Source organism: Anomaloglossus baeobatrachus, chromosome 6, assembly GCF_048569485.1.
Source record: "Anomaloglossus baeobatrachus isolate aAnoBae1 chromosome 6, aAnoBae1.hap1, whole genome shotgun sequence".
Taxonomy (NCBI): Eukaryota; Metazoa; Chordata; class Amphibia; order Anura; family Aromobatidae; genus Anomaloglossus; species Anomaloglossus baeobatrachus.
The window spans coordinates 148,205,555-148,219,849 of NC_134358.1; the positions used below are offsets into that span (position 1 = coordinate 148,205,555).

Here is a 14,295-nt window from a genome sequence, read left to right on the forward strand (position 1 = left end):
GTCCGACCTGCTCATCCATTTTGTAACAGGTATAAAAGGTCCGTGATCTCCCGATTGGTGCGGTTCCTGGAATTTTTTATTGATTTTTCGCTTGTAAACCTCAACATATAAAAGGTAACTTCATAGCTAATCATTAATCTAGAAAATATCCAATTGAATCAATTTACACAGTATGGGCTTGTTCACCATGTTTTATTCAGTACATTTTTGCTGCGGTAAAAAAAAAACCCCAACATACCGCAGCACTTTACAGTAACAGCAAAGTGAATGAGATTTCTGAAATCTGAGGCACATTCTGCTTATTTTTGTTACTTGTGGATTTGAACAATCAAAGCGTTTGGAAAAACAGCAAGTAAAAAAGTATCAAAGCATGCAAAAACGTACAAGTCTTTTGCAAAGTGTTTCCTGCCAACACTGGTTTTGGCTGCAGAAACATCTGCTGCAAATATTTAACGTCTGCACATACCCCATTTCCACTTATGTCACTTATGTTACTATGTGCTGTAAGATATTTCTTGCATATATTTTGAAAAAAAAAGTAAAAACTCCTGTGCATCTGATATTTTGACAAAGTACTATCACATTTTGCATAACAAAGGAATCAGTCATGCATAGATGAAAACATAAAAGAATAAAGAATGGATATTTTACAGTGTGCGGGGCCATCATTTAAAGGGAACCTGTCATCAGAAATTTAGCTCTAAACCTAAAAGTTTCCCCCTCTGCAGCTCCTGGGCTGCATTCTAGCAAGGTTCCTGTACTTTTTGTGGCCCCTTTTAAACCAAATTAAAATACTTTATAAACTTGTACCTTTTGCTATGTAAATTTTGTAAATCGTCCATGGGGGCGGGCTCTCTGGTGACCGTTGCTGTTCCTCCAGCAGATTTACGCCGCCCCCCAACGCTGAATTTCATATCTCAGGACGCCGCCCCTGGGCGCCCGTGGTCCCGCGCATGCGCTGTGCGACTGTAGCGGTACTGTGCACTGTGTGCACGTGTGACCGCTGGTGACGTTTTGCGCAGGCACGAGGTTATGGGCGGCGCTGTGTCATCAGCAAGTGCAGCCCATAACCTCATGACCGCACTTTCCCCTCTTCCTCCAGCATTCTGCGCAAGCGCTTGCTGGCCAGATGACCCCGACGTCACCTCTTTCCCATCTTGCCCTGCTGCAGGGTAAGATGGGAAAGAGGTGACGTTGGGTCATTTGGCCGGCGAGCGCTTGCGCAGAACGCTGGAGGCAGTGGGGGAAGCGCGTCCACGAGATTATGGGCGGGCACTTGCGATGCAATCACAGCACCGCCCATAATCTTGTGCTTGTGACACACGTCACCAGCAATCCTGGCGTGGGCGGCACCTCGGGCGCAGTGGGCGGCGTCCTGATGGATGAAATGGAGCGTGGGGGGACGACGTCAATGTTCTGGAGGAACAGCAACGGTCACCAGAGAGCCCGCCCCCATGGACGATTTACAAAATTTACATAGCAAAAGGTACAAGTTTATAAAGTATTTAATTTGGTTTAAAAGGGGCCACAAAAAGTACAGGAACCTTGCTAGAATGCAGCCCAGGAGCTGCAGAGGGGGAAACTTTTAGGTTTAGAGCTAAATTTCTGATGACAGGTTCCCTTTAATATGTAAGCAACAGAGTAAATGTCAATGGATACTAAACACTAATGATCAGGATGGCAGGTATCTCCACTACAATGGTCGCAGGTGACAATACTCACCAAGTATCCCTTTTTGTTGGCAGAAAAAAAAAAAGTACAGAATTATAGACACAAATTAAATAGAGTACATTTATTAATACAGAGTGAAATTAACCTCCATGGCAATGTACATTAAAAATCGCACATGTAAACCCAACATGAAGAACAATGGCACATACAATTTATACAGTATATAAAAAGACAAACGCAGAGTGAGAGTTCTGGCCATAAAAAAAACACAATGTCATACAATTTTGATACAATTAATGCAATGTGATAGGAAGTTATTTTTTTAGTATCTTAAAGGGAATAAAAGACACATCAGAAAATCCTTCTAATATCCTTTATAATTCTCATAGGCTTAACAGGGAATGTGTCATCAGGTTTTTGCCACCTAATCTGAGAGCAGCATAATGTTGGGGAGAGACCCTGATTCTAGCTGCCCTGCTTAATGTAGTTTTGATAAAAATACTGATTTATCAGCAGTAGATTATCATTAAAGGACTACTTGGCCTACTGCCAGGTAGTCCAGCATATTCATGATCTCTGTATAACTGCTAGATCTGCAGCATAAAAAACAGTGATTTTATCAAAATGACAGCAAACAGCTCAATAAGTGACACACTGCTGGAATCAGGGTCTCCACTACATTATGCTGCTCTCAGATCGTGCTTTTTGTTATTTTATTTCAAATGAAAGATTTTTTCGGTGTTTGTATTTATTTCTTTTTACTTATAGATTAGTAATGGGGGGGTTCCTCGTCGCCTCCTTTCACTAATCTAGGGCTTAGTGGCAGCGGTGAGCTGTCATTAACCCCTTCTTACCCCGATTGCCACCACACCAGGAATCAGGATGAGCAGGGGAAAGTTCTGTTATGGTCACATCTGTGACAATCCTGGGAAGGCTGCGGGCTGCTATTTTAAGGCTGGGGGGCCCAATAACTATGGACTTCCCAAGCCTGAAAATACCAGTTCCCAGCTGCCGGCTTTATCGTGGCTTGGTATCAAAATGGGGGGGGGGGACCATGTGCCTTTTTTTTAAATTACTTATTTAAATAATAATAATAATGATTTAAAAAAAAAAAAAAAAAGCTGCATTCGGTTCTTCTTATTTTAATACACAGCCAAGATGACGTGCATGGCTGGGGGCTGCAGCCTGTAGTCGTATGATTTATGATATTGCTGGGTAGACAGCATGTGTGATTGAAAGCAGTCAGACACGCTATCGCACAGGGTGGGGGCACTGTCTGACTGCAACCAATCAGAGACGCGGGCACTGCTGGTGGAGAAGAGGGGGGAAATCAGTGCATATGCATTAAGATAATGAGTGGCCCCAGAAGTAGAGTAGCGGCCACAGAAGCAGTGTACAGCGGCGCGGAGACCGGTGAGTATGAAGGGCTTGCTCCAATCCCCCTAATTCTTCTACCACCATTTTTAAGAGCATAATTCGGGTCCCCATAGACTTATATTGGGTCCAACGTCTGGCGAGATATCAAAGACCAATAACGCGGCTTTTTTTTTTTTTAGTAAATCCGGTTGTGGACCCGCTGGTCCTGGCTATCTGCAGGTCCGCCCATCACTAATGCGGACCACTAGAGTTAATATAGCTGTGCTCGGGTATGATCGGTGCTCTGCTCAATGGGAACCGCTTGCAGTGCTTCACACTGGGGGCAAAATCAGTGTTATCGGAATGTAGTGTGTATTAAAAAGAAAAAAAAAAAGAAAACCTAGCCCTCCCTACCCTGGAAGTGTTCTGTTTATGGCCGGCTGCATGCGGGTGGAAAACCAAACTGCCCTTTAAGTGGTTCAGGTCAAGTCGGGGTCCAGAACCAAACTTCATCTAAACTCCTTCAGACCCGCTGAAGTTCGGTTTGGCGGATTCAGCTCATCTCTGCTAAAAAATGAATTATTCAGGCCAACCTAAAGATTTCCCCTTCCACCTCAAGAGATTCAAGCAAGCCCGTAAAAATTAGTATAAGAGGCACATCAAATGAAAACCTCCATGTATCTGGAACTATATGGAGGGTAAAAAAAAAAACCAAAATTTCAAAACTACTGAATACTCAGGGAGGCAACACGAATAAAATAAGGTTAAAAACTGGTCTCTTTTGACCCGGTGACAGGTCCTCTTCAAATTGAGTAACACCTCTTCACGGTTTCCTGGATAGGTGGTCCCAGAGACATTGAGGACAGTGTAGCTAGAAACGTAAATGCAATGTAAAAACAACAATTACTCCTTTTCCTTCAATTTAAAATGCCTTGCAAGCCGGAGCCCTGATTAACCCTGTGCCTGCTGTCTCTGAAGAGTCAAGCCAGCATGGTCACAGTTATAGGCTAGTGAGTGCAATCAATCATTTTAAATGAAAAGAAAAAAAGTAAGAGTGAAAATAAGCTAAATTAAATGTGAGGCACACAATAAATGTTTAAGATTCTAATTTTTTGGGATTGTAAATACAGAATAAAGTTTAAACTAATTATGTGTAGAACATAAATGATTTCTTGGTGCTTTTATATCGCCATGTGCTGCACAGAGAGGGTCATCACCAGTATCAGTCCCAATCCCAAGTGGACTGAAAATCTACTTTTCATACAACACTGGGAAATTTCCTATAACTTTAATGATTTAATGTAACTTTAATTAACAAATCATGATCCGCCAGAGCCACAGTGTGTGAGAAGCTAACAAGACTCTGATGTGGTGCCCGCCCGTCCGGCTGCTGGCTTTAATAGCGCTACTCGCTGCGCTTTTCTTGGGATCAAAATGTGATAAACTGCTACCAGCGGTGGCTGCAGAGCAGTAATCTGACTGCAGGGAAAAACATGATTGATACTTTATAAAGGAAAAAAAAATAGACAGCGTATAATTTATAGAAACTGAATCAACAAAATAATATGCAGCGTGCGCCCATCAAAAGAGCACCTAAAAAAAACAACTGTAAAAACTGCCCATGACGGGGATGTTTGGACGAAGATCAAACACTTAGTACAATGTCAAAGTGATGTAAAATTCTACTAGAAGAGGTTCTGTCACTATGTCACAAAAGGACAGTGTTTACTCTTACCTTATTCCTCCCTCTGCTCCCATTAGTATGTATTTATTATTTTTTACACCCACCATGCGGTTCTTGCATTATGGAGCCTTTACATGCCCCCAATGTACTAGTAATTATGATCTTTCCAAGTGGGCGTTGCTTACAAGGTAATTATGCAGAGTGGCATATAGACACACTCCCAGAGAATCCCGCGAGACATACCTCTTGGCAAAGACTATAAAAATAAACATAATGGGCAAAATAAATAAAAAGGCCCATATCTCTGGAACCGTATTGCAGATTTAAAGGGAATCTGTACCAGGTTTTTAACACCTAATCTGAGAGCAGCATAACATAGGGGCAGAGATCCTGATTCCAGCGGTGTGTCACTTACTGGGCTGGTTAGTGTACTTTTGTTAAAATCACTGATTAATCAGCAGTAGATTATCATTAGAGGACAACTTGACCTGCTGCCATAGTCCAGCATATTCATGAGCTCTGTATACCTGCTAGATCTGCAGCATACAAAACCTTAATTTTATCAAAATGACAGAAAACAGCTCAGTAAGTGACACATCGCTGGAATCAGGGCCTCTGTCTCTACATTACTCTGCTCTTAGATGGGGGTTCAAAAACCTTGTGACAAATTCCCTTTATAACAAAAAAAATAATTGAATAGTCTACGGAGTAGCGGGAATAATAGAAGAGCTAAACTTTTCCACCTCTGTTTTGGTGAAAGGTCTTATTTAAAGGGATGTCTGAATTTAAAGGGAACCACCTACCAAGATTTTGCTATATGAATAACAGGCAGTGCTATACTGGCACTTGGATGCTGAATCCAGGCATACCTTTTGTTGAAAGATCAGAGGCTTGGTTGATGAAATATCTTTAATCAAAGTTGCAGAAAAGCACTGCACCTTTGATTGACATGTGCAGTGGGGTTGGGCCTTTGTGGGTCAGGTCTTCTGTGTAGATTTCTCCAGGCTTGCCCCCTTTTCTTTATTTAAATATTTTGCCATGCCACCATTGCCACCAGCGTGTGCGTATAGCCACAGTAATTATGTCTTCATTAAAATGGTGCCAGAGACACTGAATGTGCATACCGCGATCCCCGGCGCCATTTTATTGAAGACACTGTGGTAAAGACTGAGCGGCATCGGCACGTGTGCAGATTTTTTTTTTTTAATATTTTTACATCTGTGGAAGCCCCACAGTCTTCTCCGCAGTGTCTTCAATGAAATGGCGACAGAGTTTGCAGTATGTGTATGTGCAGACTCCGACGCCATTTTAATTGCCACTTAATATGGTGGTTATGGTGGTCTCCTAAAAAGAGCCACCCCTTGGCTGGGTCCTTCCCGGAGGGATATCTGGCTGGTTTCTGTGTTGAAACTCCTAACAGAGGCTCCACGGACTTTTTTGATTTGCATATTTCCCAGGGGGCAATGTACCTAGGATTTCACTGTCTTGAGCGCCCTCGCTGGCTGCCGGCAGTGTTTTCTCTGGCTGTTCTCCCCGAGATCAGTGATTGTTTTGCCATTTTAATGAAGACATAATTACTGTGGCAAGGAGGATAACCCTGCCAACAGCAGCAATGGCGGCGTGGTGCAATATTTAAACAGAAAAGGGGGCATGCAGTACAAGACGCAGGAGGAGGAATTTACACGGAGAACCCGACCCACAAAGGACCGCCCCGATACACACGTCAATCAAAGAGCAGTGCATTTCTGCAACTTTGATTAAAGATATTTCAGCAACCAAGCATCCGATCTTCCAACTAAAGCTATGCCTGGATTCAGCATCCTAGTGCCAGTATGACACTGCCTTTACTTCATATAGCAAAATCCAGTGGTTTGTTCCCTTTAAACATCTGTTTTCACATTTTTTCAAACGTTTCCACAATAGGTTTTCCCATTAAACTAATTTTTTAGACAGAACAGAGAATAGTTACATAAAAGCTGTTCTAATTGTTTTTTATATTTGTTTGGACAAAGTTTTTTATATAGTTTCTACTGCTGGCGGGTAGAAATGTGATCACTTTCTTTGAGATACTAAATATATGGCATTGAGTAGCTAATGTAGATGCATTTACAGGCAGAGATACATTGAAGTTACCAATAACAAGTGCATTAGATGTTGTACCTTGGAGGTTTGCACTGCGTGCCGACAATTACATGGTTACTGTCACCAAGTAAAGTACATTTTAGTCACTTCAGAATTTCGACCTTGAGCGTGTTGCTCGGCTTCATAAAAGGTATGGATACAAAGGATTTGCATTTGCTTTTATACCCAAGGCTAACACAACTCGCAGCAACCTATAGATGTGTGGATCCAGAGGACACGTCCACACGCTGAGGTTCCATAGACTCACAGGGCATCGCATGTGGGTGATAAGTAGGATACTCACACAATATGAGCCAGGTTTAAAGGTTTTTCAGGCTGATCAGGAAACATGGGGTGCAGGGGCTCACGGCTGGAAGCACAGCTCAGAGACTTGCTTAGTGCATTAGTGAGCTTCTTGGCAGGGGATTTCTGTCAACAGCAAACACATCTAATGAATATATCATTTTCTTTAATTAAAAGTTGCATTTTAACCGTTTTTTTCCCCACAACAGTAAACAATGACTAGTGTTATAAATATTCTACACGACTTATAAACTTGATCGTGTTCAATGGTTAAAAACGAAAACAATGCAGAATTAACCAGACCTAATTCTGGCATAAAGTGGTCACTATCTTGCTTACTTCCATGTTGGCGTCTATTAACCCTTGTCCTCATTCCCAATGGGGAAGCCAGCGACTAGAACAGATGCTGGATATTTTTTGGGGGGGGGATAGCAGCGCCGGGTCTTACAAGTTACATCCAGAAATACATAGATTTCTCTTTCTATTCATTCTGCACACTTCTACCATCATATTCAATACAAAGACACACAACCGGTCTGCTCCACAACTCGGGAGCAGCAGATCTATAATATGAGAATGAATGACAATAGCTGAAAGCAACTCCTAGTTCTTGTATCCGATGCACAGTACCAGCACTACCAACATAGGCCGCCCCACCCCCAGTGCCAAGCTAAATACTTACACACGTGCCATTCATAAACCAGTGTCTTCCAAAATGATAATCAAAGTCATACTCTCCCTCTCTCACTTAATTCATTGCCGGCCCTGCCCTGTTCTGGATTAGTCCCCTCTTGTGTGCGCCTCCTGTACGGTGCAGCTGCCCAGTGAACCTTCTCTTACCCATGACGTATACTCTTTCATTTGGTGTTGGTTGCTATGGGAACCGCTGGCATGTCCCCTCCAGAAGCAGTCCTGACAGAGCTGGTAATTGTGACACTGCTGGCAGCGATAGCGGAAACCCATCATACTCTCACTGTGGCAATAGGAACACTCGACAGGGTGGAAGACTATCAGAGACAATGAAGATTTTTTTGCAATTAAAACATAACAGAGAACGGTTATTATCTGGTCAGACGCCCATTCAAGTCCATTTATATCAATGTCCTGTCACAAAAGGAAATGACTGTCACTATTTATTACATGAGGTGTGGGAAGATCTTACAATTGGGATGTTCCTGTCAGTAAAGTTTCTTAAAGGCAGCCTGTCAGGCACTTTGCCCTCCCAAACCATGAATATGAATGTGTATGTAACCCATTATAAAAACAAAAAAACACAGTCAATCCCTTTACGACCCCTAAGCACTGATACAGCAGTGAGAAATCATATTTTGAAGTTGTGTCTGAAAGTGCACTGGGGAGTGATGATGCACTTCTAGCTTCTCACTATATTCTTTACCCAACAACGCCCTCCTCTGGCTGATAGGTCAGAGGCCATGAACCAGTCATAGCAAATGACCTGTTGCTATGCCTGGGGAGGGGGCTACTAGATAGGAAATACAGCGCAAGATTGAGACGCTAGAAGTGCAAGCATGAGGCTGAGAAGCTAGAAGTGCAAGCATGAGGCTCAGAGGCTAGCAGTGCAAGCATGAGGCTGAGCAGAGAGGCTAGAAATGCATGAGGCTGAGAATCTAGGAGTGCAAGCATGAGGCTGAGAGGCTAGCAGTGTAAGCATGAGGCTGAGAGGCTAGAAATGCAAGCATGAGGCTGAGAAGCTAGAAATGCAACCATGAGGCTGAGAAGCTAGAAATGCAACCATGAGGCTGAGAAGCTAGGAGTGCAAGCATGAGGCTGAGAATCTAGGAGTGCAAGCATGAGGCTGAGAGGCTAGCAGTGTAAGCATGAGGCTGAGAGGCTAGAAATGCAAGCATGAGGCTGAGAAGCTAGAAATGCAAGCATGAGGCTGAGAAGCTAGAAGTGCAAGCATGAGGCTCAGAGGCTAGCAGTGCAAGCATGAGGCTGAGCAGAGAGGCTAGAAATGCATGAGGCTGAGAAGCTAGGAGTGCAAGCATGAGGCTGAGAAACTAGGAGTGCAAGCATGAGGCTGAGAGGCTAGCAGTGTAAGCATGAGGCTGAGAGGCTAGAAATGCAAGCATGAGGCTGAGAAGCTAGAAATGCAAGCATGAGGCTGAGAAGCTAGAAGTGCAAGCATTAGGCTCAGAGGCTAGCAGTGCAAGCATGAGGCTGAGCAGAGAGGCTAGAAATGCATGAGGCTGAGAAGCTAGGAGTGCAAGCATGAGGCTGAGAAACTAGGAGTGCAAGCATGAGGCTGAGAGGCTAGCAGTGTAAGCATGAGGCTGAGAGGCTAGAAATGCAAGCATGAGGCTGAGAAGCTAGAAATGCAAGCATGAGGCTGAGAAGCTAGAAATGCAAGCATGAGGCTGAGAAGCTAGCAGTGCAAGCATGAGGCTGAGAAGCTAGAAATGCAAGCATGAGGCTGAGAAGCTAGCAATGCAAGCATGAGGCTGAGAAGCTAGCAGTGCAAGCATGAGGCTGAGAAGCTAGAAGTGCAAGCATGAGGCTGAGAAGCTAGGAGTGCATCATCACATCCTGGTGCACTTCTAGGCACAACTTCAAAAAGCAATTACTCACTGCTGGATCAGTATTTTGGGTTCATAAAGGGATTGACTAGTTTATATTTTAAATGGTTACACAATCATATTAATGGTCGAGTGAGGAAATGGTAAATGTGTCTGACAGGCTGGCTTAAAGGACTGTCACCAAATGTGTTTTCTAGGTTTTCATAAAAGGATAATATCATAAATATATTCTATACTGTATGTTTATTTGGGAAGATTTGGCAAATCTAATTCAAGCTTATAAATACTAATTTGATAACTGAAGCCTTGGGGGGGGGGGGGAGGGCAGATTTACAAAAACAGTCTAAACAAAGTACTTTCACTGCAACCAATCACAGTGCAGGTTTTAATTTACCTGAGCTACTTACACAAACGCTGCCCCCTGATTGGTTACTATGGAACAGTTTTTTCATCCAGCACACCCAGTGATCTTCCCAAAGGGGGCCCAAGTTATCACAGCTGTATAAAAAATCATCAGTGTATCATCTAGAAAAGTTGGACAATTTTTTTTCTCACGTTTTGATATGCAATCCTTTTATTTATTTTTTTACAGCAGAAGCTATAATGTGGTACAGAACTATTTACAATGTTCTATGTTAAAGAACTGCACTGTATCTAGAAAACAAATGGATGCTATATGAATGGCATCTGATATTTTTGCACACAGTTATTGGCTTGATTTACGAAAGACACTGGGACTGAAAATACGTTGTGTGAATGATCATTTTTTGCCTTTTAATCAGGCGATTGCCGTCATGTTTACATGGGCTGATAGTCAGGAATGAGCATTCTTTCTAATGCAGATCATCAAACTGTCTAAAGCCACGATAAGGCTGAGACCGCACTTTGCGTTTCAACCTGCGTTTTAGGTGCTTTTTAGGTCCGTTTTGAGAAACACCTTTTTCATGCCAAAAGGCATGCATTTTGATTTCACAGCAAAGTCAATGGAAAAAAGTGATTTCTAGACCCCACTTTGCGTTTCTAAACGCTGCGTTTAATTTGCATATTTTGTGGCAAAAACCATGCGTTTAAAGAAGCAGCATGTCAATTGTTTTTGCCATTTTGGGTGCGTTTTGGTAACAATGAAGTCTATGAGAAATGGCAAAAACCAAGATTCCTTCAAATTCCTGCATTTTACCTGCTTTTCCAGTGCAGAAAACATGCGTTTTGGACATCAAAATAATGATTTGATATGTCCCTTTACACACACACATAATCCGACAAATTTAAGAAAAATATGCATTTATTGCTATTTTAGCGATAAAATGTATATTACCGCTATAATTTAATGAAATATATCTATTTTCATTATTTTTCCCATTAATATAGATATGATCCTTTTTTTTTTATGATCCTTTTTTTTCTCTTTTTTCATTATGTTTGACTGTTTGAACTTTATTTAGCAGCGTCTTGATGTTCAAAACGCATCTGTCAAAACGCATGTGAAAAGCGCTGAAAACGCATAAAAAAAAGTGGTAAATACGCATGCGTTTTCAGCGCTAAAGTTCTGAAAAAGGCAACTTTGGTCAAATCAATTAAGCCCAAAACGTGCGTTTAGAAATGCAAGTAGGTGAACGCAAAGTGCGGTCTCAACCTTAGGGTTCATTGACATCTGCATATAAATATGCCTAGTGCAATCTGATAAAAAAAAAAAAAATCAGATTGCACCACACCAATGTTAAACAATAATGCTGTGTTGATCTGCGATATTTCCCTGAACTGTTCTTTTGGCCTGAGGAACAAATTGTAGCATGCTGTGTATGGTCGTGTAACATGGCGGAAACTCGCCATTTCAAGTCTATGGGCACGAGAAAAAAAAACAAAAAACAGAAGACACACGAACCATCTGTATGCTGTCCGATTTTTACGGATACATTAGCATTCTGTGGCATAGAACACTGTAAATGGTCCTGTAAATGACTGTAGAATAATAGCTGCTGAGAAAAAAAAAAACGCATTGCATATGGATGGCACACGGATGCTAGATGTGGAAAAAAAAAAAAATTGCACACTCTCACGACATAAGGAATACCAAACGGATTTAACAGGTCCAACTTTTCTGGATTACAATCGGACCGATTTTTTCATACAACGATGAGCGCAAACCCTTACATTTATTTGAGCCCTTTGAAATAAATAGGTTAGCAGGACACAATGTTTCCTTGGACTGAATGGAGAAGTTCTCTTGAATCTGGAGTTTATTTTTGTTCCACTGGCTTTCCATGATGCTTCGCTCACATGACTGTATGACAAGTGTAATGAGAGAAAACCTTGTACTGCACTCACACTAATGTTATTCAATGGAGCATACTGAATCGGCATTACAGAAAAATTACAGCATGCTGTGATTGGCAGCATATCTTGGCTCACATGAACCCATACAAGTCTATGGCTGCATGTGTGTCTTCGGAAATTAGTCCAATATTCTCAGAGAGACAATGGAGAAGATGGAGACATTAAGCTCTCCATCTTCTCCTCACCTGTGCTCCAAATCCACCTACGGTATTTTGTGCTCTCAGCTCACAGTCCGAGAGCTTGTGGAAGGTAAATTTTTCAGCTTCCTTCACTTGTTGTTTTGTTGTAGCCATTGTTGTTGTGCTGGTATCCCTGTGTCATGGTGCGTCCTGGAACTAGGGGGTTTTGCAGCACCAGGTTAGTCGCCCTGCTAGTGCACTGTCGTTTTGGTGATGGTCAATGCATAGCGACACACCTGTTAGGTTAGAGACCCACTGAGAGGTTCACCGTGACATAGTAGTGGGCTCTCTACAGCCAGATCAGAACTTCATATTCAATTTTGTAACTTTTTGCCTAGTGGCATTAGATCATATGTATGTAGATGTATGATTTGTGGATGCACGGTCAATGTCTTTTTTTTCTAGCTGTTATAGACAATGAAGGTGACATAGCACTCAACTTTCAGTCAGCTGATCTGTGTGCGCCAAGAGCCAAACCCCACTGACTGGTGGAGGTGTTGAGAGCTAGATGTGCAGGGATCTGATATAGATGCTATATTGTAATGTCTACATGGAACGGAGCTTTATTGCAGACGGTACTTACCATTTTCTACATTCGCCAGTCGATGCAGAAGAGGTAACCAGACAAGACACTGAGGTGGTGGGTCAGACATAAGTGTGTCCAAAAATGAATTTAAGCTAACTTTTTTCTGTTTGAATTAAAAAACAAGATAAGAAAAACCAATATTAAACACATTTATACAAATAAAATATTAATCAATTCCTCACTATAAATAGTATCTCCATTAACTATTGGTATACGATACACAGTGTAGCAATTTTCATTTGTCAGAACCTCTTCCCCTCTCCCCTCTTGCTGATCAGTGCCATAAAATCCTATGCAAGATATTCCCATAGTTTTCCCTACACTGTTTACTACATGAGGAAAAACACTACTACAACCAGCGGAGGATAGCCACATGACTGCCTACGAGAACACTGGATACAAGTAATGCAAACTTAACCCTTTAATATTTACAGGTGATTAGAAAATCAAAAGCAGAACGGCAGAAGAAATACACCTTAAATGGCCGGTGTCATAAAAAAAATGACCAATTGCTTAAATCACCACTACAGCTTTTTTTTTCCAGTGCTAGAGTGACACTTTAAATGTAAGTCCCATACACCCTGTATTATACTCACTTTTCATCAGCTTCATCCTTCTGCATCATTCTGGTCCTGCAGCTCCATCTCGTGGTCGTAACTTCTGACTGGCCGGAAGTCAGAAGTTACATCACATTTTGGTAGGATAAGGCACAGCCACAGAAGTACAGGGAAGTCAAGGTGCACTTGTCAGCTTCCAAACCAAACGTATTCAAGTAAATACAAGGCACTCTTCAAATATAATTTGTGTGTAGTTTATTTAAAAAAAACAAAAAACAGGGGGTTGACAATGTTGTGACGTTTCGGCCACAGGATGGCCTTCATCAGACAACTTCTGATAGTAATAGGGGAAAGTAATGAAGCAACATTTTAGTTAGCGGTAGGTACCGCAATATCAGGTTAAAGCAGCGTCTTATGTAAATGACCAATATCAGCATAAAAGTAGCTAATCTGAATAGTGGCTGAGAGCACTAAAGCAGGTGTACGGAGCACCTTACACAAAGAGCAAATGTTAGCACAAGGGAAAATAGCTGTGTCCAACGCTATGTAGTATCAATAGCGCAACAAGACACCTGGTTTAAGCAGCGCCTTACATAGAGAGCAAGTGACAGCACAGGATCAAGCAGTGGTGTCCACTATTGGTACTACATAGCAGTGGACACAGCTATTTTTCCTTGTACTAAAATTTGCTCTTTGTGTAAGGTGCTCCGTATACCTGCTTTAGTGCTCGGCCACTATTCAGATTAGCTACTTTTATGCTGATATTGGTCATTTATAGAAGACGCTGCTTTAACCTGATATTGCGGTATATACCGCTAACTAAAATGTTGCTTCACTACTTACCCCTATTACTGGCAGGCGTTGTCTGATGAACTCCATCCTGTGGCCGAAACGTCACAACATTGTCAACCCCCTGTTTTTTTTAAAATAAATACATGCAAATTATATTTGAAGAGTGCCTTGTATT

The 14,295-nt window shown here is 41.9% G+C and overlaps 1 protein-coding gene across 15 annotated transcripts in view; it reads right to left on the minus strand.

The window, feature by feature from the left end:
* The window catches only part of DTNA (dystrobrevin alpha), a 340,802-nt gene that overhangs the window by 86,540 nt on the left and 239,967 nt on the right, over positions 1-14,295 (minus strand). For all 15 annotated transcript variants that reach the window (XM_075353296.1, XM_075353295.1, XM_075353298.1 and 12 more), the window contains exons 8-10: positions 12,769-12,874; positions 7,976-8,142; positions 7,137-7,261 (exon numbers count right to left, since the gene is read on the minus strand). In XM_075353296.1, coding sequence (XP_075209411.1) covers positions 7,137-7,261; positions 7,976-8,142; positions 12,769-12,874 — 398 coding nt within the window. The remainder of the gene's footprint in view (positions 1-7,136; positions 7,262-7,975; positions 8,143-12,768; positions 12,875-14,295) is intronic.